The sequence below is a fragment of the Ailuropoda melanoleuca genome, chromosome 8, assembly GCF_002007445.2.
Source record: "Ailuropoda melanoleuca isolate Jingjing chromosome 8, ASM200744v2, whole genome shotgun sequence".
NCBI lineage: Eukaryota > Metazoa > Chordata > Mammalia > Carnivora > Ursidae > Ailuropoda > Ailuropoda melanoleuca.
The window spans coordinates 43,915,086-43,938,292 of NC_048225.1; the positions used below are offsets into that span (position 1 = coordinate 43,915,086).

At 35.2% G+C, this 23,207-nt stretch overlaps 1 protein-coding gene across 15 annotated transcripts in view; it reads left to right on the top strand.

Annotated features, from left to right (window-relative positions):
- The window catches only part of PICALM (phosphatidylinositol binding clathrin assembly protein), a 99,821-nt gene that overhangs the window by 25,685 nt on the left and 50,929 nt on the right, over positions 1 to 23,207 (top strand). For all 15 annotated transcript variants that reach the window (XM_019797592.2, XM_019797595.2, XM_019797594.2 and 12 more), the window contains exons 2-5: positions 6,695 to 6,837; positions 10,480 to 10,555; positions 13,628 to 13,730; positions 22,410 to 22,503. In XM_019797592.2, coding sequence (XP_019653151.1) covers positions 6,695 to 6,837; positions 10,480 to 10,555; positions 13,628 to 13,730; positions 22,410 to 22,503 — 416 coding nt within the window. The remainder of the gene's footprint in view (positions 1 to 6,694; positions 6,838 to 10,479; positions 10,556 to 13,627; positions 13,731 to 22,409; positions 22,504 to 23,207) is intronic.

Below are 23,207 nucleotides of genomic sequence, written 5' to 3' on the forward strand. Positions count from 1 at the left end.
TTACAAAGCAACCATACACACACAAAAGTAGCCAAAACAGTCTTGAGAAAGAATAAAACTGGAGGCATCACACACCCTCCCTGATTTTAAACTTTATTACAAAACTATAGTAATTAAAACATTATGGTATTGTCATAAAAGTAGGCATACAGATCAATGGAACAGAATAGACAGCCCATGAATAAACCTGTGCATATGTGGTCAATTAATTTATGACAAAGGAACCAGAAATAAACACTTGGGAAAGGATGGTCTCTTCAACAAATGGTTCTGGGAAAACTGGGCAGCCACATGCAAAATAATGAAGTTCAACCACTCTCTTACACCATACACAAAAAATGAGCTCAAAATGGGTTAAAGACTTGAATGTAAGACCTGAAACCATAAAACTCCTAGAAGAAAACATAGGTGGAAAACTCCTTGACAGGTTTTGGTGATGATTTTTTGCATGTGTGCTGCTGAAGCCAGCATGGTAAATTTTTTTTTTTTTTAAAATCTGACACAAAAAGCAGAAGCAACAAAAGCAAAACTAAGTGGGACTACGTCATACTAAAAAGCTTCTACACAGCAAATGAAACCACCAGAAAGATGAAAAGGCACACTACCGAATGGGAGAAAATATTGCAGATCATACAGCTGACAAGGGGTTAATATTTAAAATATATAAATAATGCATACAACTCAATAGCAAAAAACAAACAGTTCCATTAAAAATGGCTGAAGATCTGAATAGACTTTTTTTTTTCCCCCCGAAAGAAAACATACAGATAGCCAACAGCAATGTAAAAAGGTGCTCAGTATCATTAATCATCAGGACCGTGCAGATCAAAACCACAGTGAGAGATCACCTCACACTTGTTAAAGTGGCCATTATCAAAAAGACAGCTACCAAGTGGAGAAGAGGGAATTCTTGTGCACTGTTGGTGGGAAAGTAAATTGGTGTACCTAATGTGGAAAACAGTATGGAGGTTCATCAAGTTGAAAATAGAACTGTATGATCCAGCACTTCCCACTTTTGGGTAACTTGAAATGATATATGCACCCTCATGTTCATTGCAGTATTATGTACAATTGCCAAGATAAGGAAACATCCTAAGTGTCTATTGATGGATGAATGCATAAAGAAAGTGTGGTATGTTTGCACAATGGAATATTACTCAGCCATAAAAAAGAATGAAATCTTGCTATTTGCAACACCATGATGGACCTCCAAGGCATTATGCTAAGTGAAATAAGTCAGAGAAAGACAAATACCATGTTATCTCTTACATGAGGAGTCTAAAAAATGCTGATAGATAGAGGGGATAGATTGGTGGTTGCAAGAGGTGGGAAATGAGGGTGGGAGAATTGGGTGAAGGGGGTTATTGGTAAAAAAAAAAAAACATGAAATTGATATAAAACAAATTTGGAATCATTTAAAATACATGTTTATATATTAATATATGTGACATAGGTATATGTAATATATATAAGAATACTGAAGAAAGAATAGTACTTAATTATTACTTAATACATGGTTCTAACAGTATTAGCTGTGCCTCAGTCTTATGATGTAGACACACATACACACCAAAAAAAGTATGTTTCAGAGTGATCCTTTTGAAGGAGATAGTATAGCATTTGGCTAAATGGTTATGATACATTGTGGGGGTTTTGTTTTTTTACTAATACTGTTTTTAGCCAAGTTTATTTATTAGAAAATCTACTTGGGTATCAGCATAGTTTTGGTGTATATAGTCCAGTGTATGCCTGTGAACTTGACACCCTCAACATTCTGCTAATGGTGCATGCCTGACTTGCTGTGGAAGTGAACCGTAAGTGGCTTAAGTTTCTAAACTTGGTGAACTCTGCCTTGGGAGATGTATATAGGCTTGTGGCCTGCACTAAGAATATGGCTGTAAGATTAATAAAGCCATCTGGTAATTGGTTACTACTAAATTTTTGATACTTTGCTGGACATTTTCCCCCGAAAAAATTCCATTTTGCGTTTTTGTTTTAAATTGATGAGAGATTTAGGACTTGCTCTAAATTGGCTAATTGGGTATTCACCTGGTATATATGTTTCCAAGCACTCTTATCTTTTATTAAAATTTAATTCTCTTCATAAATCTGTCACTACTCTAGTAGTGAGTTTCTGTGACCTGACCTTTCGGAGAGTCTTATTTGTGTTAATACAGGTAATGTCTACTTTTTCTACCTCAGACGTTGTTGTTGGAGGGGCGTATTAGATGATACAAGTGAGAGTATTTTGTTTGTGTAGTAGGGATTGGTTCCTTCCAGTGTCTCTGGAAAAATGCTCTTAACGTTTCTGTGGTAGGCATATTTTCTTCCTGCCTTTAAGTACTAGAATCCTCATAAATTCTCATCTACATCTAAAGCAAAGAACCTATATCCCACCTATATCCCTGTAGTAATTTTTTTTAGTGTGGGGTTTAGGAATTGCTAATAATGTAATATCAAGAAGGTATTTAAGTTTTTATATTCTTAAGGTAAATAGCTTAAAGAAAATATATGATGTGTTTCTATTTAGAACCCTTTTAATTGGTAAGGTAAATTTAATATCTAGTTTGTGGTTTTTAAGAACTGAAGTCTTCTGAATCGAGAATGGGAAAAGCAGTAGCTATCAAGATTACCGTGATATGTGTGATTCTTGTTTGGAATGATTTGTTTTTGGTTAGTCACAGGTGGGATAACACTTTCCTTCCTCAGTTGTTGGAGCTCAGACTTGGAAGCATTTTCAAACTATTGTTGTAGTAGAGACATTGTGCAGAGGAGAAATTACTGCCTAGAGAACTGCTTGAGTTAAAATACTTTAGGGGAAGTATATTCTGCAGAGTTGGTTTAACGATTCATTGTTTCTTCTCCCAGGAATATTTGTATAACTTTGGTTTTGTATTTGGTCTAGTGTGGATTCATAATCTCAGCATGAATTTTTATTTCTTCTTCCTGTTTAATGTAAAGTGTTGTATTTTAGTTTTTGGAGTTACCTTCAGTTTTTATGTAGTCATTTCTAAAGTATACTATAGTTGTCAAAAGCATTGTAATAAAAACCTTTGTTTTGATTCTCTTCAACCTGAAATTTGAAAATTTTCACATGTATTGGGCTCAGGTTTGTTTTTTATTCTCAGCAATAACAGATTGTGCAAGTAGAGACTGTTGGTTTTTAGTCAGTGTAAAAAATACCATTTTGGATGCTTATTTAAAAAGTCATGCTAGGACTGTCCATATGCTTATTTAAATGAATGTATTCAAAAAGTATGAGTGACCACTGTAGGCAAGGCTTACTGTTCTGGGCTAGAGAACAAAACAGAGCCTTGTGCACATGGAACTTATATTTTAATTGAGAGAGAAAAACATTCCACAGATTAAGATGAGTTAGATGGTAAATGCTCTGTAGACAAATAAGGATGGATAGTGAGGGTTTGGAGGTAGAGAAGTGTTCTGAGGGTTTGTTATGTTGTATAATTATTCAGAAGAGTTCATCTAATAAGGTGACATTTGAGCAAAGATCTATAAGAATAAAGTGTGGGAGCAAAGTGTAGATATCTGGGAGAGGAGCATTCTAGGCAGAAGGAACAGCAAGTGCTGAGTGCCTGAGGTAAGAGTTCTTGGCCTGTGGGAGGCATTGCAAAGGAGACATCAGCTTAACTATAAAGCAAAGTGATGCAGAGGAGAGCTGATCACAAAGGATTTATATAGCATTGGTAGAAAAATATATGTTCTAATATTATATATAAAATCGTATAGTTGTTGAAACTACTATCTATACCTTTTGCTTCATTTAAGATCAGGCTCTTTCTGACTAATCTAGCAGTTGATTACCTCTGTGATGAAGAGGATGGAAATTGCTAACAAAAATGTCTGAAGTCTCCTTTTTGAAGGTCCCTCAAACTAGTTAGAAGGTAATGATTTGGAAGTAAATAATTACAGTGTAGAATAATTCTATTATGTAGAATTATGTGCGAGCTTTAGTGACTGGAAGGTACCTTAGTATGTGAAGGGAAGACTTGATTCATTTTGAAGAGTGAGCAAAAACGTGAAGGTGAAGGTGTGAAACAGAAGGTACATCACAGAAAACTGGAAAGTGGTTTTGTATTGGAAGCTAAGATTGATGAAGGGAAAATATTGACAAGGATGAAATGTATGCCATCCTGTAAGTAGTAGGGACATCATTGAGGTTAAGCAGTGAAAGTGTTGTAGATAATTCTGTGGTCAGTTTAGAGAATGTTTGGGGGTGTGAGGTAGGTGAGACCCCAAATCAGGTATCATCAGATAGGAAGCAGTCAGTCCCAGCATTTCTCAGTGGGGACAATTTTGGGTGGAGCAGGTTTTTTTTTTTATTCATTTATTTATTTAAAGTAGGCTCTCCCCCCAACTTGGGGCTTGAACTCAACGACCCTTGGAACAGTTTTAAATTGTGAAGTGCTGATTGTGGATTGCAGGACAATTATCTTCCTCATCCTTGGTATTAAATGCCAGTAAAATCTCTGTGTGTTAATCTCCCTCCCCAATTTCTGAATACTTCCAGGAGAGGTGGCACCCCCTAGTTAGGAAATAAGTAGTATTTGGGGGCACCTGGGTGCCTCAGTTAGTTAAGTGGCTTCGTTGAGCTTAGGTCATGATCTTAGGGTCTTGGGATTGAGCCCCATGTCCTGCTCTCTACTCAGCGGGGAGCCTGCTTTTCCCACTCTCTCTCTGCCTGCTGCTCTACCTGCTTGTGCTCTCTCTCTCTCAAATAAATCTTTTAAAATTTAAAAAAGAAATAAATAGAATTTAAAGTCTGGCTTGGCAGTGATAGTGGGATGGAAAGGGACAGGTAGAATTGCTAGATTTAGGAGACTTGGTTGCCAGTGGGCTTCGGGGAGTATAATGAATGCAGAGAGGTAGGAGCACCTTTGGGGTAATACTGTAACAAGAAATTTTATGACAGGTTCAGTTTGAAAACTAAAAAAAAAAAGAGATTCTGAGGAGTGTAAAATGACTTGATGCCATCAAGGGGAAGTAACTAAGAATTTAATAGCTTATCAAGACACTTTCTGGAAGGATATAGAAAAATGTACATATATCAAGATAAATAGAGAAAAAATAAACTAAGAATATAACTTCTCATAATTGAGTTCAGAACTTGACTAGTGTGTTTGAAGTTTTAAAGGATTCAAAAGGAGCAAGGCAAATATGCCTTGCCCTGAGATTGCTTTTTGAGAGGCAAAAAGAAAGCTTAGCTTTGGGAATAAGGTGTTTATAATATATTTAGTGCTGTAGGATAGGTATAAAGTACTATTTAAGAAGAATCAGAGAAGGCAGAGTTAAAGTTCTGTTTTTTGTTATCAGAAACTGAACCATACACACCAAATTGAAAGTACTATTTAATTTTTGTTGCGAGTATGAATTGTGAAAGCTCTGTATCAGTCTTCTGTTCCATGGGTACTATGTTTGACTGTTTGGTGCTTTGTTCTTTAAGCTTTGTTGGCTAGGGTAACTGCTTATCTAAAATTCATTTGCTTATCAAATGTTACTTCGTATAATAATTGGGCCTTTTAGAACAAACATTTTTGAAAGATTGTAAGCAGATAAATGGTCATAGTTACTTTGGTGTTTCTTGCCATCAAGGCCAAGTTAGGTCACTTGAATTTTTATTTAATCATTATGCATTGAAGATTAAAAGTAGACAAACTGCTTATGAGTCATGAATAACTTTAATTTCTTTCCCTTTATGGTAGTTATAGCTGAGATATTTATGCATTTTTTTATACATACTTTAAAAGTAAAACAACTCATTTCTTGGTCTTCCTCTCTGTTCTCTAAATTGGATTGTATTTTGTATTTTCGTCATTGAATTTGACAGTAAAGTCTCAAGTAGATTGGAGGTAAAACTCTGAGGTCTAATAAGAGCTGCCTTCTTCCCCCACCCCCTAGTTTTGGTGCTGAAACAATTGTATATTAGACCATTTTATAGGAATGAATTCCCACTTAAAATATAATTGGAACTTAAATTGTTTTAACTGTTTTCAGAGTAATAGCAAATGGAGTTCCTGGATCATTTCTTTCTTGGAAATTTATGCAACAAGAAATTTCAGTTTGTTTCCAGTTTTGTTTGTTAGTGTTAGCTGGTTAATACCAGCTGATAACTGAACTAACTCAGTAAAACTGAAGGGAGAGAAGAATGAAATTTTTCTATAGACAAACTGAGATCCTACCCACTCTCAGACCACATATCTGCTCTGTCTTCTTAATCGTGCAAATACAGCATTCTAGGGAGAATTTAATAAAGGTAGTTTGACCTTCAGCTTGTTCATGCTTCCATAGGTATGATTTTTTTAAGTTTTTTTTTTTTTGAATGGTAGGGATGAATAATCCTAGCATTGTAGTTCCTGAAGGTTTATGTGTAATAAGAGAATTGAAGGTTCTTCAGGGCTTTGAAAGAGTTCCTTTTGAGATAAATAAAATACTTGAGGGTGAATAACTCTTGGAGCAAGTTTGATTTACTTTCTGTTATTGATCATTTATGTGATCCTAATCAATACCTTATTAACTTCTCAGGTGGATTATAGTGGTCTCAGTTGTTCTCCTAAGAGATTTTTAATAACTTCTTCAAACTATTGTTGCTCCACTGTTAGATTTTTCACTTGTCAGTATGCACGTCTGAAATTAATAATAAAGCCAGAGAGTAAATGTTTTTTTCTTTTAATTGCAGACCTAATTCAGTGCACAAATGAGATGAATGTGAACATCCCACAGTTGGCAGACAGTTTATTTGAAAGAACTACTAACAGTAGTTGGGTGGTGGTCTTCAAATCTCTCATTACAACTCATCATTTGATGGTGTATGGAAATGAGGTAAGCCAAATTTTTAATTAAAAGGTATACCGCTTAATGATTGGTGATTCAGCTTGATTCTCCCACTGAGATTTCAGGAATGTCTTCAACATCCAAACAATACAGGTTAAAAGGACAAGGTGAGTAGGCAGAAATAAAATTGTAGATTCTACAATTCAAGGAGATTGTCTGTAAGTTGGGAAGTAGAAAATGGGTCAAAGCACAGAGGACTTAACAATAATGGGATCAAGAAGCGGGGATTAATGCCTACAGGTAGGTTTTGTAAGCAGCACTGGTCTGGTTAGGCCTTGTGTATAGACCGTATATTTGTCTTTTTCTTTATTATGGTTCAGATTTCTGTCTGTTTTCATATGGTTTCTGTCTGGTTTCATATAGTTGTCTCTGGAACCACTTTGCCTAGTTGAAAGCTGTTGAGGACTAAGATGGCATTTGCTGAGACGGACTGATTTATAGAGTGCCTTCTTAAGCAGAGGTGTGTCTGAAGTCTTCTTTGAAGTCTTCATTGCCCAAAAGGTTAAGGAAAAGATGCATAAGCTTTTGCATTTTAATGTTTAGAGACTCGTCTTGTTTTCCGTGACAGCTTAGCAGCTGATTTTTAGTTCTTGCCTTAAATGGTTTTCTCAGCCCACTGTACTTGCAAAGTTGAGTTAAAAGGAACATTTAAAATTGTGTTAAAAAAATACTTGAATGCAACTAGATAAATCCACATTTAGTATGCACCTTAGAAAAATGCAGCCCACTGGTTGCTGAGAGATGGCTCCTGGAGAAATGCGGAGGGACTTTAGTTATTGGTATTAGACTTCTGAGCATAATGACTTTCTGACATCCATCACTTGACTCATTTTGGGCTTTTCAGTGATAAAGCTCTGCTGTCATCTTTGGCAGATACCAGTAGAGCATCACTGAAGTTCAGAATTAAAGCAAGAATTTACCTATAACACTTTCATTGCAGCAGATCTTACTTTATGTATATTTTGGTATTCCCTTCTGGTCCTTGTCCAGGAGTGATTTTTTTTTATAGCTACAATCATAATTTAGATAAAATATTATATTTAGCCTTTTTATATTCTATGTTTTTTATATTTATCATTTTTAATGACAACCTAATGGGTCATATATTCCATAATTTTCTTAACTTTCCTTTTCCTAGAAATTTAGCTTTCTGATTATTCATTGTTTCAGCAGCACCACATTGGATTTTATTGGTAGTATTTAAATTTTAAAAGTTATTTCCAGAAGTGTTACCTGAATTGTGATTGCTTAGTCAACAGACTTGATCATTTTTAGGATGTATGTTATTTGGTTGCTTTCTGATTTGTTACAACCATTGTGCAGAGTCAATAAGAATACTTGGATATACTAGCTTTAATATAACTTGAAGCATTTTGATCTTAACTGTGGTAATAGTTTCTGCTTTTATCAGGACTCTGTTTATTTAAGATAATGATCATCTAAAGAATTTCAGGCTTATGGAATTTTTCACCTTCTTAAAAAATATATAGTTTAATCTTTAAAAAGAAAATGCCACAAATATAACCAATTAGAATGCCAGATAAAGAGGAAAACTATTAGTGGTGGTTTTTAGAGACTATAAATAAGGTGATAATACTAGAAGCAAAACCTTGACAAAGGCAAAGAAACAAAGTTGACTGTCATTCTTTACATTTGACTGACAGGAGGAGAAAGATGATAGTATTTCTGTCTGGTTTTTAGATAAACCCATGTTTAATTTCCCTTAAGAAGCTAAGACAGATGGTGATGTTCTTCTCATTGGCAGGTTTATTAGTCTGTGATAGAGTATGTATATGTTTTACTGTGCTGTGATGAGAATATCATAGGGCAGGGAGGAAAGTCCAGGGGACATTTGTTGAAAATGATGGATGCTCTTGGCACCCTTAGGTAGAGGCCAGGGATGCTTCTAAACCTATAATAATGCACAGGACAGGCTTCCCACAATAAGGAATTATCAGAGCATATGAAAATCATGGAGTCTAATATTGTCTTAGGATATTTTTTTTAAGGTTTTATTTATTTACTTGAGAGGGAGAGGGAGAGGTAGCACAAACAGGGGGAGGGGCAGAGGGAGAAGCAGACTCCCTGCTGAGCAGGGAGCCTGATGCAGGTCTCCATCCCAGGCTCCTGGGATCCTGACCTGAGCCAAAGGCAGACGCTTAACCGAGCCACCCTCTTCACTTAGGATATTTTAACACCTTTTTGAAACCAGTCACTTTAGGATAAGTGATGAAATGTGAGTCTTCAGTTTACAAATTGTTTTTCAAAATCCTGGCTTGTTAGTTTGGGGTGAATGCAGATGAACAAGATTGAGTTAGGGGAGTGATGGTGTACATCCTAATTGATAGTAACCCTCTGCACACATTAAGAAAAAAAAAAGGAGGGGCGCCTGGGTGGCTCAGTCGTTAAGCATCTGCCTTCGGCTCAGGTCATGATCCCAGGGTCCTGGGATCAAGCCCCACATCGGGATCCCTGCTCAGTGGGAAGCCTGCTTCTCCCTCTCCCACTCCCCCTACTTGTGTTCCCTCTCTTGCTCTGTCTCTCTCTGTCAAATAAATAAAATCTTAAAAAAAAAAAAAAAGGAAATCCTAAGGAGAAGTGAAATTGAAAGGAGTTAACTCTCTATTTTGGAGGGTGTATGTAAAGGGAAGTTAAGGTAGTGTTCTGTGGTAAGCAATTTGGAGAGAATTTTGACAGTATTTTGAGATGACCTTTACATATGTGCTGATCCAACAATTCTAACCTAAGTTTCTATCATGGTAAACTCCTGTATGTTTGCACAGGGAGACCAAGTACCAAGGTGCCTATAAAACATTGCTAATAATAGTGAAATTGGAAAGAACTTCAACATCTATGGAGAAATGGATACATAATGATATACTATGTCATTGAAATACTAGAGTATCATTTTAAATGAATGAATTAGATCTACATATATTAAATGGATAATTCTTGAGAAGTTGTTAAAAAGCACATTGGAAAAGAATAACTACAGTATAATTTTTCTGTAAATTTAAAATAGAAAACAAAATTTGTACAGTTTATAGGTTAAATATATAGAAAAATTGTAAAAATATGTGTGGGAATGATAGATACCTACTTCGGGAAGAAATGAGATGGAAGGGGTATTTCTGTAGACTCTAATTTTTTGTTTTTGTAAGATCTAAAGTAAATATGGCAGTGTGTTTAATCTGGACAGTGGGTAAGGGGATGTCTATAATATTATTCTCTTTTATGATTACAAGTATTTCATTTTTTAAAATGTCATAAAAATTTGGGTCACCAGGTAGCTGTTTAAAGGAAAGATGCTACTTCAGTGTGATTAGGTATAGCCCTGATGCACTTTTATAAAGCCAAAATTACTAGTTCCAGGGTGAAAGTGCGTGTTTCCTTTTATTTTGATGCTTATACCAAAGCTATGGGCATTAGGCTTTAATAAATTTCTTTGTACTAATGAAATATATGGATTATGTTTTTAGGTTTGGTAACTAGTTAGTAGGACTGAGGATGAGAAATTTAAGCTAGATAAGCTTAATGGAATGTGTTAAACACACCCCCCCCCCATTCTCAAATTAGAGTTTGTTAGATGGCATTACCTTAATTTGACATAATTGTTTGTTTGTTTTCCAGCGTTTTATTCAGTATTTGGCTTCAAGAAACACGTTGTTTAACTTAAGCAATTTTTTGGATAAAAGTGGATTGCAAGGTAAAGACAACTTATTCATTATGGAAAATCAACCTTGTATGATGATTACTGCAGAGTTGAACTCTGTCTTCTAGCTGTGGAGGAATCTCATATTTTAGTGAAAGGTGTAAGAAAGAAAAAACTGTCTTTTAATGTGCAGATTATGATTGACTTCTGTACTTGACACCTAGAACTCTGAGAAATAGAATAGGATAGTGGTTTCAAAGCATTGATTCTGGAATTGAACTGCCTGGTTTTAGTCCCACCTCTCCCACTTACCAGCTGCATGGACTTGAGCAAGTTACTTCACCTCTCTGCGTCTATAAAGTCAGGAATAATGATAGCACCTACCCTCTAGGGTTGTTAGAGGCTTAACCTAGCTAATAAATGTGAAGTGGTTACAACAGTGCCTGGCACACAGGAAACACTATGTAAATAAGAGCTTTCGTTGTTACTGTTATTATTATTTTATGCTTTATTCTAAGAAATGTAGCAGGGCATATCATACATTTTAGTAGCAAAGGTAAGTATGGTGTGTTATTCAGATAAATTGCTCACTGACGCTCACATCTGTTATTTCATTTATTTTACTTTTAATTCAGTAACTTGAGATTGCTTTACTCTGGTGTTGTAGCGCTCCATGCACATTCTGTCTTACTGGGATCTGTTGTACTTAGTTCCAGAACTAGGCAGTTAACATTGTACAGGGCTAGCTCTAGGAGTAACATCATAAGGACATACCAAATGACTTGGGAATATTCAACAGTAGGGCTCAGTCTGGGAAATGTCTTCGGAGGAGGGGAGATTTTGTACTGGGCTTTGAAAGATGGACGAGGACATGGGTTGGCTTAAACAAAGGTACATAGATGTACAAAGATGTGAAAGAGTATGGAATATTTAAGATTTATAGAGCAAGTGAGTATGAATGAGTATGAACAGGATTTGCAGGTGATGTATTACAGAATATGCAGTGGCAGATAGCCTTCAAGAAGCTGTTTGGGGCCAGAATCAGACATGAAAGATTTTTATAGAGTTGTGATTTTATAATGCAGTGAGAAACCATCAGCGTTTTTTGATTTGAGGAAGAAGGGGAGAGGGAGTGTGTGTTATAAAGAAAGTGCCATAGCTCAGTACAGGTTGGATTAGAGTGATAAAGTCTTAAAGACACTGTGACTGTTCTGGTCATTGTTCTGGTCATCTAGTAGAAAGGTAACGAGGACCTGAATTACGTCTCTTGTGGAGGTAACATCAATGGAATTTAGTGACTAGCAGTGTTTGGGTCAGGGGCTGCCCAGTTCAGTACTTGTTCACTTTTGGCAGATGGAAATATTAATTAGAGTGAATCAAATACCCTATCTTCCAGAGATTTTGGAAGGCTGGTAATCTATCCATAGGGCTGTTACAGGAGTGATTTTACTTTAATAAGAGGAATAGTAGTCTAAGTAGTTAAAAATAAATTAAGCAGTAGAATACCTTTTTCAAATAAAACCTTAAATATGTAAACCAGAAATATGTAACAGATAAAACGGGAGCTGGTCTGTTTTCTGGGATGTGGAAGAAACTCTACTTGCTCATATTTTTATTTCTGCTTCCCTTCATTCACTTCATTTGAAGTTAAGAGTCTGTGGAAAACAATTTGCAAACTAATACTCAAAAGCAGAGTATATGCATTTGTCCAGATGGGTTTTTTTGGTATCTTAATATTATTAGCTACTGATTTTCTTTCTTAAGATGGAAATTAAGCACTTCTAGTAATAAGGTTTTAGGACTTTTATTCCTTTTATGTGGAGAACATTTTTAAGCCTTTTATTTGAAGCTCCTATTCTGTAGAGAAAACTCAGAAAGTAATTAAAAGCATGTAATTCGGTGGTTTTGACAAGTAATTTTGATTGCACATGTATTTTGTTGGGTGGAGTCTGGTATATTTTATTTATATTTATTTATATATATTACATATATGCTGGATGTTATAATGGGTGTATATAAATATAAATAGGACTCTAGTTAGACATGTACATGATGTAGCTAGGAGCTGAACATGGAATAAGAATAATGTGGGAACACAGGAGGATGGAGTAGAGTTGGTTAGAGGGAACAATATAAACTGTAAGAGCTGGGGAATGTGAGTATGTAACACCTTATAAAATACAGTAGTAGTTATGAGAATACATGAGGGCAGTCATTTTTTTTTTTTAATTTTGTTCATTGTTTTTTCTCCAGCAGCATTTTAGTGGGCACTCAAGAAGTATTTGGTGAATAAATGAATTGGTGATGATGTTAAATCCAGTCACTTTACATTTTTGTCATTGTTTTGGTATTGTTTTTTAAAGTTGCAGAGATCATCAAATAAAGTGAAATTTTTTAAATGAAGATGAACTGAAATAAGATGAACCTGATTTTTAATTAGCAAAAATTTATAGACTTCCTTGAGCAAGGCAGTAATTAAAACATAAGTTGCTTTTTAAATAACATTGAATAGATCTTATGTTGCCAAAGTTTTCAAATCTCATGATTGTGATATAAGAAAATCTTAGAGAAAGTTTTATCGAAAATACCCGTATAGTTGTTTCTTGTTATGCCTTAAACTCACGTATTGCCATTTCTTTCATTGTACTATGCAGTAATTTTATGCACTGTTTATAAGGTTGGCACATGTAAGTTTGTTTGTTACAAATAATATACAACTGAAGGTTTCATAAGTATGAAAATTATAAAATTGCTTGATTTGAGGAGAGGGGCTTATGGTTTCACAGGATGTTAAATTTGAGTTATGAGGTTATTAAATAGTGTTTAAGAGAATGTGGTTTCCAATTGTGGTAAGAATGTTGATCAGAAGTAAAATAGAAATATTATTTTAGTGAAATTCTGAGGGCTGGGAGGTTTTTCAAAGCCACATATGACCTACCTGACTTAAAACATGTGAGGTCTTAGAGATTTTAATGTGATACTATTCATTATTAGTCACTTAATATACATCATTAGATTGAGTTGGAGTATCAAGATATTATGGCCATTGGATGAAATGAGTTGGTTTTTTAAGCAAATTGGGATTTTAATAATTTGTGAAAACATTTTCTGTTTCTTTTCTTACAGGATATGACATGTCTACATTTATTAGGCGGTATAGTAGATATCTTAATGAAAAAGCAGTTTCATACAGACAAGTTGCATTTGATTTCACGAAAGTGAAAAGAGGGTGAGTTAAGCTTTCCCTTTTTTTTTTTGATCTGATGGATTTGACTATTTTAAAATGTAAACCATAGAAATTATTAGATTATGAATTGTGAAATATCAGGCCAGTTTTAAAGGTGAATTTTATTTTTCTTTGAAGTACATCGTATGCTTTTTGTGCTAGGATTTCGTAAAGTTCTTTTTAATTTTATAACAGCTTTATTGAGATACAATTCACACAACCTAAAATTCACTCTCTTAAAGTATGTAATTAAGTGGGTTTTAGTGTATTTACGAAGTTATGCCAAATCACTGTCTAATCCTAGAACAGTTCATCATTCCTGTAAGAAACCTCATACCCGTTAGCAATCACTTTTCATTTCCTTCTTCCTCCACACCCTGGCAGCTACAAATGTACTTTCTGTCCCTATGGATTATTTGCCTATTCTGGATATTTTATGTAAATGAAATATACATTATGTGGCCTTTTGAGTCCGGCTTTTCTCACCTAGCAAAATGTATTCAAGTTGTAGCATCCTTGTTGTAGTGTGGATTGCTACCTGATACAGCCTGGTATACAGATTTTTCTTAGGATATATGAGAATATCTCAGGAAAAAGCCATGAAGGACATGCTTAAGGGGGCATTGGTGACCCTAGTAGCTTTAAAGGACTGCCCTAAGGGGAATCTGGCTTCTGCAGAAATATTTTGGTGAATGCCTTTCTGAATTTCCTTGCTGCTCAAATATCTAAGCAATCAATGTTTTCTTTAAATTGTTCTCTTGAAATGTTAAATTACTAAACTGCAATGGAAAATTTAACATAAATGTAGAAATAACCCCTTAGTTATTTAAGCATTATTTTTTTGAAGATTTTATTTATTTATTTGAGGGAGAGAACGCATGTGCTCGTGAGTGCAGGAACGGGGAGGAGGGCAGAGGGAGAGGGAGATAATCTCCAGCAGACTCCACTGAATGCAGATCCTGAAGTGGGGCTTGATCCCACAACGATGAGACCATGACCTGAGCCCAGACCAAGGGTCAGATGCCCAACCGACTGAGCCACCCAGGCGCCCCAGCATTTTTATTTTTAAAATTTTTATTTTTCTAAGATCTTATTTAGATCCTTTATTAGAGAGAGAGTGCCCGCACACGCAGTGGGGTGGGGGAGGGCGGGTGGGCAGGTACTGGGGGAGAAACAGAGGGAAAGAATACCAAGCAGACTTTGGGTTGAGCATGGAGCCTGACTCAGAGCCTGATCCCACGAGCCAGAGATCATGACCTGAGCTGAAACCAAGAGTCAGACACTTAATGACTGAGCCATCGGGCATCTCTAAGCATTTTTGAAACAGCTTAAATGTTCTGTGTCATTATTCCAAATGAATCAGGAGGTGATTAGTTTGGAATTTACCAAAACTAAGTTCCACAAATTTTGTTTCCTGTATTTAAGTACTTTGTTGTTTGTGAAATGATAGTAGAGGAGTTCATCTTACAAATCTGTGTCTTAATTCCAGTATCCTGTCCCATGAACCATTTTCCATTTGGACTTCTATTAATATTTCACTGTAAAGTGTGTTCAGTAAAACTAATCTTCAAGATATTTGTAGATTTCAGATTAATAGATTTTTTAAAATAGTAACTTTTTTTTCTAATCTGAAGGGCTAGTTTTGAGATTGAGGAGAATTGCTGTACTCTGTATTTAATAGAGCAAACTTTCATTATTTGGATGAGAACAGCCCTTGATTATGCACAATATATTTAGTATTGACTTAAAGGAAACTACCCTTAAAGGGAAAGGAAAGTGAATCAAGGAGCCATAATTGAGTGAACCAAGAAGCATAAAATTGACAAGCACACACAGATACATACACATACATATATAAATACATATATATGTATCACACATATATATATCAGATTGTATAAATAAGAAAAAAAATATAGGACATTAGGGTGTAAGTTGATATGTGACAGCACTTAAAATTTATTTTATCATGGCTAAGCGTCAGTGAACTGTTTTAGCTTTGGAGAGGATTTGTGGGGTAAATAGTAAAGTTTTATTTATTACGGTAATTTTGCGTGTTTGGTATATGTAACCTATAAATAGAAATAAATATATGTATGAAGGCACACATAAAATCATGTAACAAATTGGATTATGTTATTTGAAGACCACTTAAATATTTTCAGTCAGTACTGAAATATTTTAAATATTTTCAGTCAGTACTTCTAGATCTGTTTCGTTCTTCTGAATGGCTATAGGATGATGTTCTAGATGAACATTTGATTTACTCTCTTTTTTTGTTTTATAAAAGCAATGCATTGACCATCCTTTTGCATGTTGTTATATTCTTTATTATTATTATTAACATATAATGTATTATTTGTTTCAGGGGTACAGGTCTGCGATTCATCAGTATTACACAATACACAGCACTCACCACAACACATACCCTCCCCAGTGTCCATCATCCAGCCACCCCATCCCCCCAGAAGTTGTTATATTCTTAAGTGAAGTTTCCTATAGAATAAATTCTTAGAACCAATAGGTTAAAGGATATATATACATTGAACATTTTATTAGAAAACACCAAATTGCCTTTTATAAAAATTGTACTGAATTCCTGACTTAAGTACAGTTATAGACACCTCTTTCACTGTATTCTTCCATCCTCTTGAAAAGGTATTGCATTAGGTGTTCATTTTACATTGAGTGATTGAATTATTCAATAAATGGTGATACTGAGCCTCTTTCTCTCTTAAAATGCTATTCGTGCTTTGTTCATTGCCTTTCAATATCTTTTGCCCCCTACCCTATTGGGTATTTTATTCTTTCCTATTATGTTTAATGTTAAGATTAAGTTCACAGGCCGTTTATTTTATTTTTTGAAAGATTTTGTTTATTCATTTGTCAGAGAGCATGCATGCACAAGGAGGGGGAGTGGCAGGACAGAGGGAGAAGCAGGTTACCCTGCTGAGCAAGGAGCCTGATGCAGGACTCAGTCCCAGGATCCTGGGATCATGACCTGTGCCGAAGGCAGACGCTTAACCAACTGAGCCACCCAGGCGTCCCTCAACAAGCTGTTTAGTCAGATTAATCTAGATTTGAGTTCTAGCTTCATTCCAGTTAGATGAAGAATTTTAGTAACATACTACAGCCAGCTTGCTGACTTTTTAAAAATAACTTTATTTTGAAATAATTTCACTTCCAGAAATGCTGCAAGAATAATATAGGTAACTCTTATACACTTCACTCAGATTCATCAGATTTTAATATTTTCTCACATTTACTTAATTATTCTGTGTGTATATGTACTTTTTTTTCTTTCCCTGAACCGTTTGAGAGCGGTTTACATACCCTCATGCCTTTTTATAGTTTTATATCCTGTAATACTTCAGTGCATATTTCTAAGAACAGGATCTTTTTATTACATATCTATCACCTTGCTAGTTTTTTCCACATCATGGAGCATAAACTGATACTATTTGTACAGGACAGTGGGTTAAATTAAGAACGCTTCTTGAGGCTGAAGGGTTAAGGATTAATGTCTTGGTGCATATATAACCCATTTGTATTGTTTTCTGGTACAATGGGGAAGCCTTGATTTAAGCTTTGAATTATTTCATCTGTAAAATGTAAAACATTGATGTTATTAGCACTTGTCTTTTAGGATCGTAGTGAGAATTAAATATTGTATGTAATGCTTAGCACATGGCAAGCACTCCAACAAATAAGCTTTTTGTATATTAGGAAAATGTCATGAATTACAAATATTTTTCTCTTTTTTAAACATTATTAAAAGTTTTAAAATCTTATGTGATCAAAATTGTAGTCTTTATTTTTCTGGCTTTTCTCTTTTTATGGACACTCAGAATGAGCTTTTCTACCCCCAAAATACCTATTCATGTTTTCATTGTATATATTTAGGGATTCAGTATTTTATGTTTAAGTCTTTGATTCATTTCGAATATATCTTGGTATTAAAAAAGTGAGGTGGAGATTAACTATAATTTTTAATAGAAATATAGGATATTAAAAAATTAAGATGAATTATTGCCCAATAACGGTTAATGGCTTTTTGCTTAAGAGTACTGCCTTCTTTTAAATAAAGCCTCTTTTTTGTTATTTTGGTAAATACTTAGTCATTCTTCAAGAATTCACCCAAACATCATTTCTTTGAGGAAATCTTGTTTCTATTGTTAGATTTTATGTAACATGTCACCTGCATGAGGGCAATATAACCTTAGTCATATTTATATCTTCAGGACTTACCGCGGTGGTTAGCAGTTTTTGAAAACATGACTAGGTCAGTTTGTAAACATTATATTAAATGGTTCTATGGAAAGTGAATCCAATAAATTGCCTGTAGATTTATCTTTTCAGTTGGTTATTAAACATCAGTCCTTATGTTTTCTTTTTAACATTCCACTTTTTGCTAGTATAACTTAATGTTGAATTATCTTGAATTCTAAATTGGTTTGATTCAAAGTATCAAGACACACTATTACATAATAAGCAAAAGATGGAATAATCTAGGTATTTTCTGTAAATAAGGACATGGATGACCAGCCTTTAATCCATTGCTTTTTTATTTGAGAAACAAGTATCTGAATTTAATTATAATGTATTTAAGAAGTTGGCTAACAGACACATGAAAAAATATTCAACATCACTAGCCATCAGGGAAATACAAATCAAAACCACAGTGAGATCCCACCAAACACCAGTTAGAATGGCAAAAATTAACAAGACAGGAAACAACAAGTGTTGGGGAGGATGTGGAGAACGGGGAACCCTCTTACACTGTTGGTGGGAATGTAAGTTGGTACAGCCACTTTGGAAAACAGTGTGGAGGTCCCTCATGATGTTAAAAATAGCTACCCTACGACCCAGCAATTGCACTACTCGGTATTTACCCCAAAGTTAGAGACGTAGTGAAAAGAAGGGGCACATACACCCCGATGTTCATAGCAGCAGTGTCCACAATAGCCAAACTGTGGAAGGAGCCAAGATGCCCTTCAACAGATGAATGGATAAAGAAGATGTGGTTTATATATATGGTGGAATATTACTCAGCCATCAGAAAAGATGAATACCTACTGTTTGCATCGACATGGAATTGGAGGGTATTATGCTAAGTGAAATAAGTCAAGCAGAGAAAGACAGTTACCATATGGTTTCAGTCATATGTGGAACATAAGGAATAGCGCAAAGGACCACAGGGGAAGGGAGGGAAAACTGAATGGGAAGAAATCATGGAGAGACACCATGAGAGACTCTGGACTCTGGGAAGCAAACTGAGGGTTCCAGAAGGCAGGGGGCAGGGGGATGGTGTAATTGGGTGATGGGTATTAAGGAGGGCATGTGTGGTGATGAGCACTGGGTGTTACATATAACTAATGAGTCATTGAACACTACATCAAAAACTAATGATGTACTATGTGCTGGCTAATTGAACAAAATAATAAAAAAGTACTTTAAAGTCATAAAGTGTGGTGTTCTGCATGGAATATGAATTGTTATGTATTTGTTCTGAATCATATTCAAGCCCTTGTGTTTGTGAATTATTTGAGTCTTTTAAACTCTAAGCATTTGGTAACTGTTAAGATTTTTCTTAAGAAATTTAAAGTTCCTTGGAAAGAAAAGATGTGGGGTCTAGTGAGGGGGGGAATCAAAATTGTCCCCATGGTTTCTGGTGTAAGTCACTGGGGAGATAGGCACCCTTTACTGTGAAGATTTTGGAGTGGAGTAGGGTTGGGCATAGTGGTTCAAAATTAAGGATTTAGTTTTGGAAATACTATTTTTGACATGCCTGTGATTTGTACAAGGTGAGATATCATGTAGACAATTGGATATACTAACTTGGAACTTGAGAGTTTTAGCCTAGGAGTAGAAGTATATCGTTGGCATCTTGGTGATTTCTGTCTTTGGAGTGACAGATCGATCATAGGGCCCAGGAACACTTTAAGATACAAAACATGTATTTTAGAGGATGTGTAGAGGATGAGGAGCCACAAAAGACTGAAAAAGTGATAGTGAAAAGACTGTGAGAAGTCTAGTCAGATAATCTTAGACAAGTACCCATTGGAAAAGCAACATGGAATTTCTACTACATGACCTAAACTAGAGCAATTTAACTGGAGTTGATAAGAGAGGCCTATATTGGAATGAATTGAATAATGAATGAAAAGTGAGTGTAGAACTCTTTTTGAGAAGTATGCTTGGCTTTGCAAGACAAATGATAGCTGAATGGGAATATGATTTTGGTGGAGTGTGTGTGTTTAAAGAATGGTGATCTTAGAGACTTTGGCAGCATGTTCATGGGAATGGTGTAGTATAAAAGAAGAGATTAATGAGCTGCACTGTCCAGTATGGTAGCTATTTGCCACATAGGAATTAAAATGAAATACAAAATACATTTTTTCAGTTGCATGAGCTATATTTTGGATATTCAATAGCCCCATGTGACTAGTGGCTACCATCTTGAATGGTGCAGATGCTGAACATTTCCACCATTGCAGATAGTTCTGTTAGACAGTTGTGTTTTAGAGAAAAAGAGGACAACCAAAGGATTGTGACAGAGTGGGAGTCAGAGGACCTTGTACATGATATTTTTATTTCATAGAAAGAGATTTCCTCCATTGAGTAGGACCAGACCAGATAGATGTAGTTTTGTTATTGAGATGACTAGACAATGTCTGTCATTTTCTATTTCTGAGTGAAATATTTAGGAGTTATGAGCTGAGTTTGTGTGTTGAGCATAGGGAGGCGGGGAAGGATGGGTGAGAGACGGGTGAAAGTACTTACAGGAATTCACCAGAGAAGGCTAAGAAGATTGCTGGCAGTGATGAGTCCCCATTTGGGGTTGATGATAATGAAATTTAGAGTTTTACTAGTTTGCTCTGTTACATGGTTTTCTTTACCAGCACTCAGTTGCTTAGCCAGGATTGTGAATTTGCCAAGTTATTATTAGAGAGTTGAGAGTATTTGCAAGGTAGTGATTATGATAATGATCTGTGAAATTCTAAGCTAGATGGAGGAAGTTAAAAATGAGAAGGGTAGTGGCGGGAGTTGATACATTGAAGTTCATGATGAAGTTAGATAGTTTTTGCCATGGGGGTACTTGACCAAAGCAGCTGGGAGGTTAAAGGGTTATTGTCATAGGATAAGGTGTCTAAATTTTATCTATTTTTCATACCGGTGGTTGGGGCTGGGAGTAGGAATAATGTGGTTTCTGTGGGCAGTAAGGTCTCATGATCTGACCATAGGAATAGGGATGCTGGTCAAGGGACTTTGAGATCAAGATGTTGTATTGGTTGTCCATGTAGATGTTGAAATTAACCAAGAAAAATTGAGCCAGGATTCAGGTCTTCTGTGATAAAGAAGAAATAACCAGGTCAGAAATGACTTTAGCAAGGAGAGGAGGGAGAACTAAAAGGATACTAATGATGACTGATAAAATGAGAGTGAGGTATATGAGAATAAAAAAATGGTTGTAAAGAGGAAGTGGTGTCTTCATGCAAAGCTGCAGCAGCTAGTAGCAACTAGTGGAGTATAGTACTTGACGGGAAACAGTCATCCGTGGATTAATACTTTTTACTAGAAAGAGTTGTTGGACTAAGGCTGGTAATAGTTGCCTACGTAAGGCAGTCCAGTGTGTGTTTTTAAACTCATTTTTGTCTTGCAAAGTACTGTTTTTGATTTACATAGCTTAATTGTTTTTCTGGCACCTGGGGTTGTGATTGAAGGGGTAGCCCAGGGTGGAGTGGCTATTTATAAGTAAGTGTGGGTCATTTGTAAATTAGACGTCTGCACACTCTTCTGGAAGTGAATGTTTTTCTGACAAAACGTTATAAACACCACTGTTTTCAAGTCTAATACACCTGGGTTTCCATAATGACCTTACCACCTATTAGTTCTCTGACCTTAGACAGTCATATACTCTCAATGAACCTGGAACTTCATCATCAACAAAATGGGAAAATATGTATAGGATTTTTGTGAGGATTTGAAAAACATGCACCAAAGCCTTAAAATGGAGCCTGATGTTCATTGTGTACCTTAGCCCCGGGTACCTCTTATCTAGTGTTTTTGGTACCACTTTTGTAAAATTCTAGTGTTTTCTGATACTGCTAATATTTCTTGTATCTTTAGAAATATCTAAAGCAATATTTAAATCTTTTTGGAAATTTTAACAGAATATTAAAAATCATTCCTCTTAAGTATCACATATTTTAATGGCTTACAGGTCATTAGTGTTTGAGTCATAAATAAAATACCTTAAATAAAGCAGTACTTACGACTTGAGTTCAACTCCTGGCTCCATCATGTCCTAACCGGTTAGTGATTTGAGGCCAATGATTTCTTTTTTTTTTTTAATTAAAAAAAAAATCTGTAGAACTGCCCTTTACACACATGAATGGTGTGAGGATCAGTTGATTTCCTCATGTGAAAAATAGGCTGTAAGTCTGGCTGTATAATGTAAGCTTTTATTTTTATGTCTCATGTTTTTACACCTTTTTTTTTTTTTAGCTCTTTGATGTTGGACATAGAGCATTTTCTGTATGACTTTTGCTTGAAGTGTCAGGTTCAATAATGATTTAAAAATATGTGATGTTTCATAGCAACTTGTTCTCTCTCATTTAAATAGAGAACGAGATGAGAGCTTAAAATGTAGATTTAACAATTTTTTTTTTTTAAAAACAGGGCTGATGGTGTTATGCGAACAATGAACACAGAAAAACTCCTAAAAACTGTACCAATTATTCAAAATCAAATGGATGCCCTTCTTGATTTTAATGTAAGTTGATTGCACAAATGCTTTTATAAAAATTTAAGATTTAATATATATATATTATTGGTCAGAGTCTTTGTTCTCAAGTTTTCATACTCTGATTTTTTCACAGTATCCTGTTTGGCTAACAGTTTTCTATAGATGTTGTCCCAAGTCAGATTACTTTGTATTTTTATGATTTTTTTATCTTTGCTCTGATTTCTTTGGTGGTGTCTCTCTAGCTTTAGAATTATAGGGTGTACTAGCTAAAGAAAATGATGGAGAGGTGAAGGGATTGATCCGAAAATCTACTTACTTTTGATAATGGTTTTTAGATTTTAAAAATATATAAAAATTTTCTTTCTGAATAGCCAATTTAATATTTTACTTTTGTGTGTATTGTAGGACTGAGAGCATGTCAATTATTAACAAATACAGGGAAGTTCAAGTATACTTGTAACAGTAGTTACATATATAGCTATTGCTGAAGAGCTTGTGTTCCCTGAAAGTTTTGTTTCAGTGACCATTATTTAAACCAAGTTGCCAGCTTTGTCATTTGTTCGTAATATGTTAGGTGTTAGCATTTTCAAGTCTGTTTTTTTGGAGGGCATCTATCTTTAGACATTTTATTTTAGAGCTTATAAGTGCAAGTTAGTGAATGAAACTGTGAAAATTCATACTCAAATAGATTTTTCCTTTAACTTGTGCTATTAAACTTCTTGAGGGCAGGG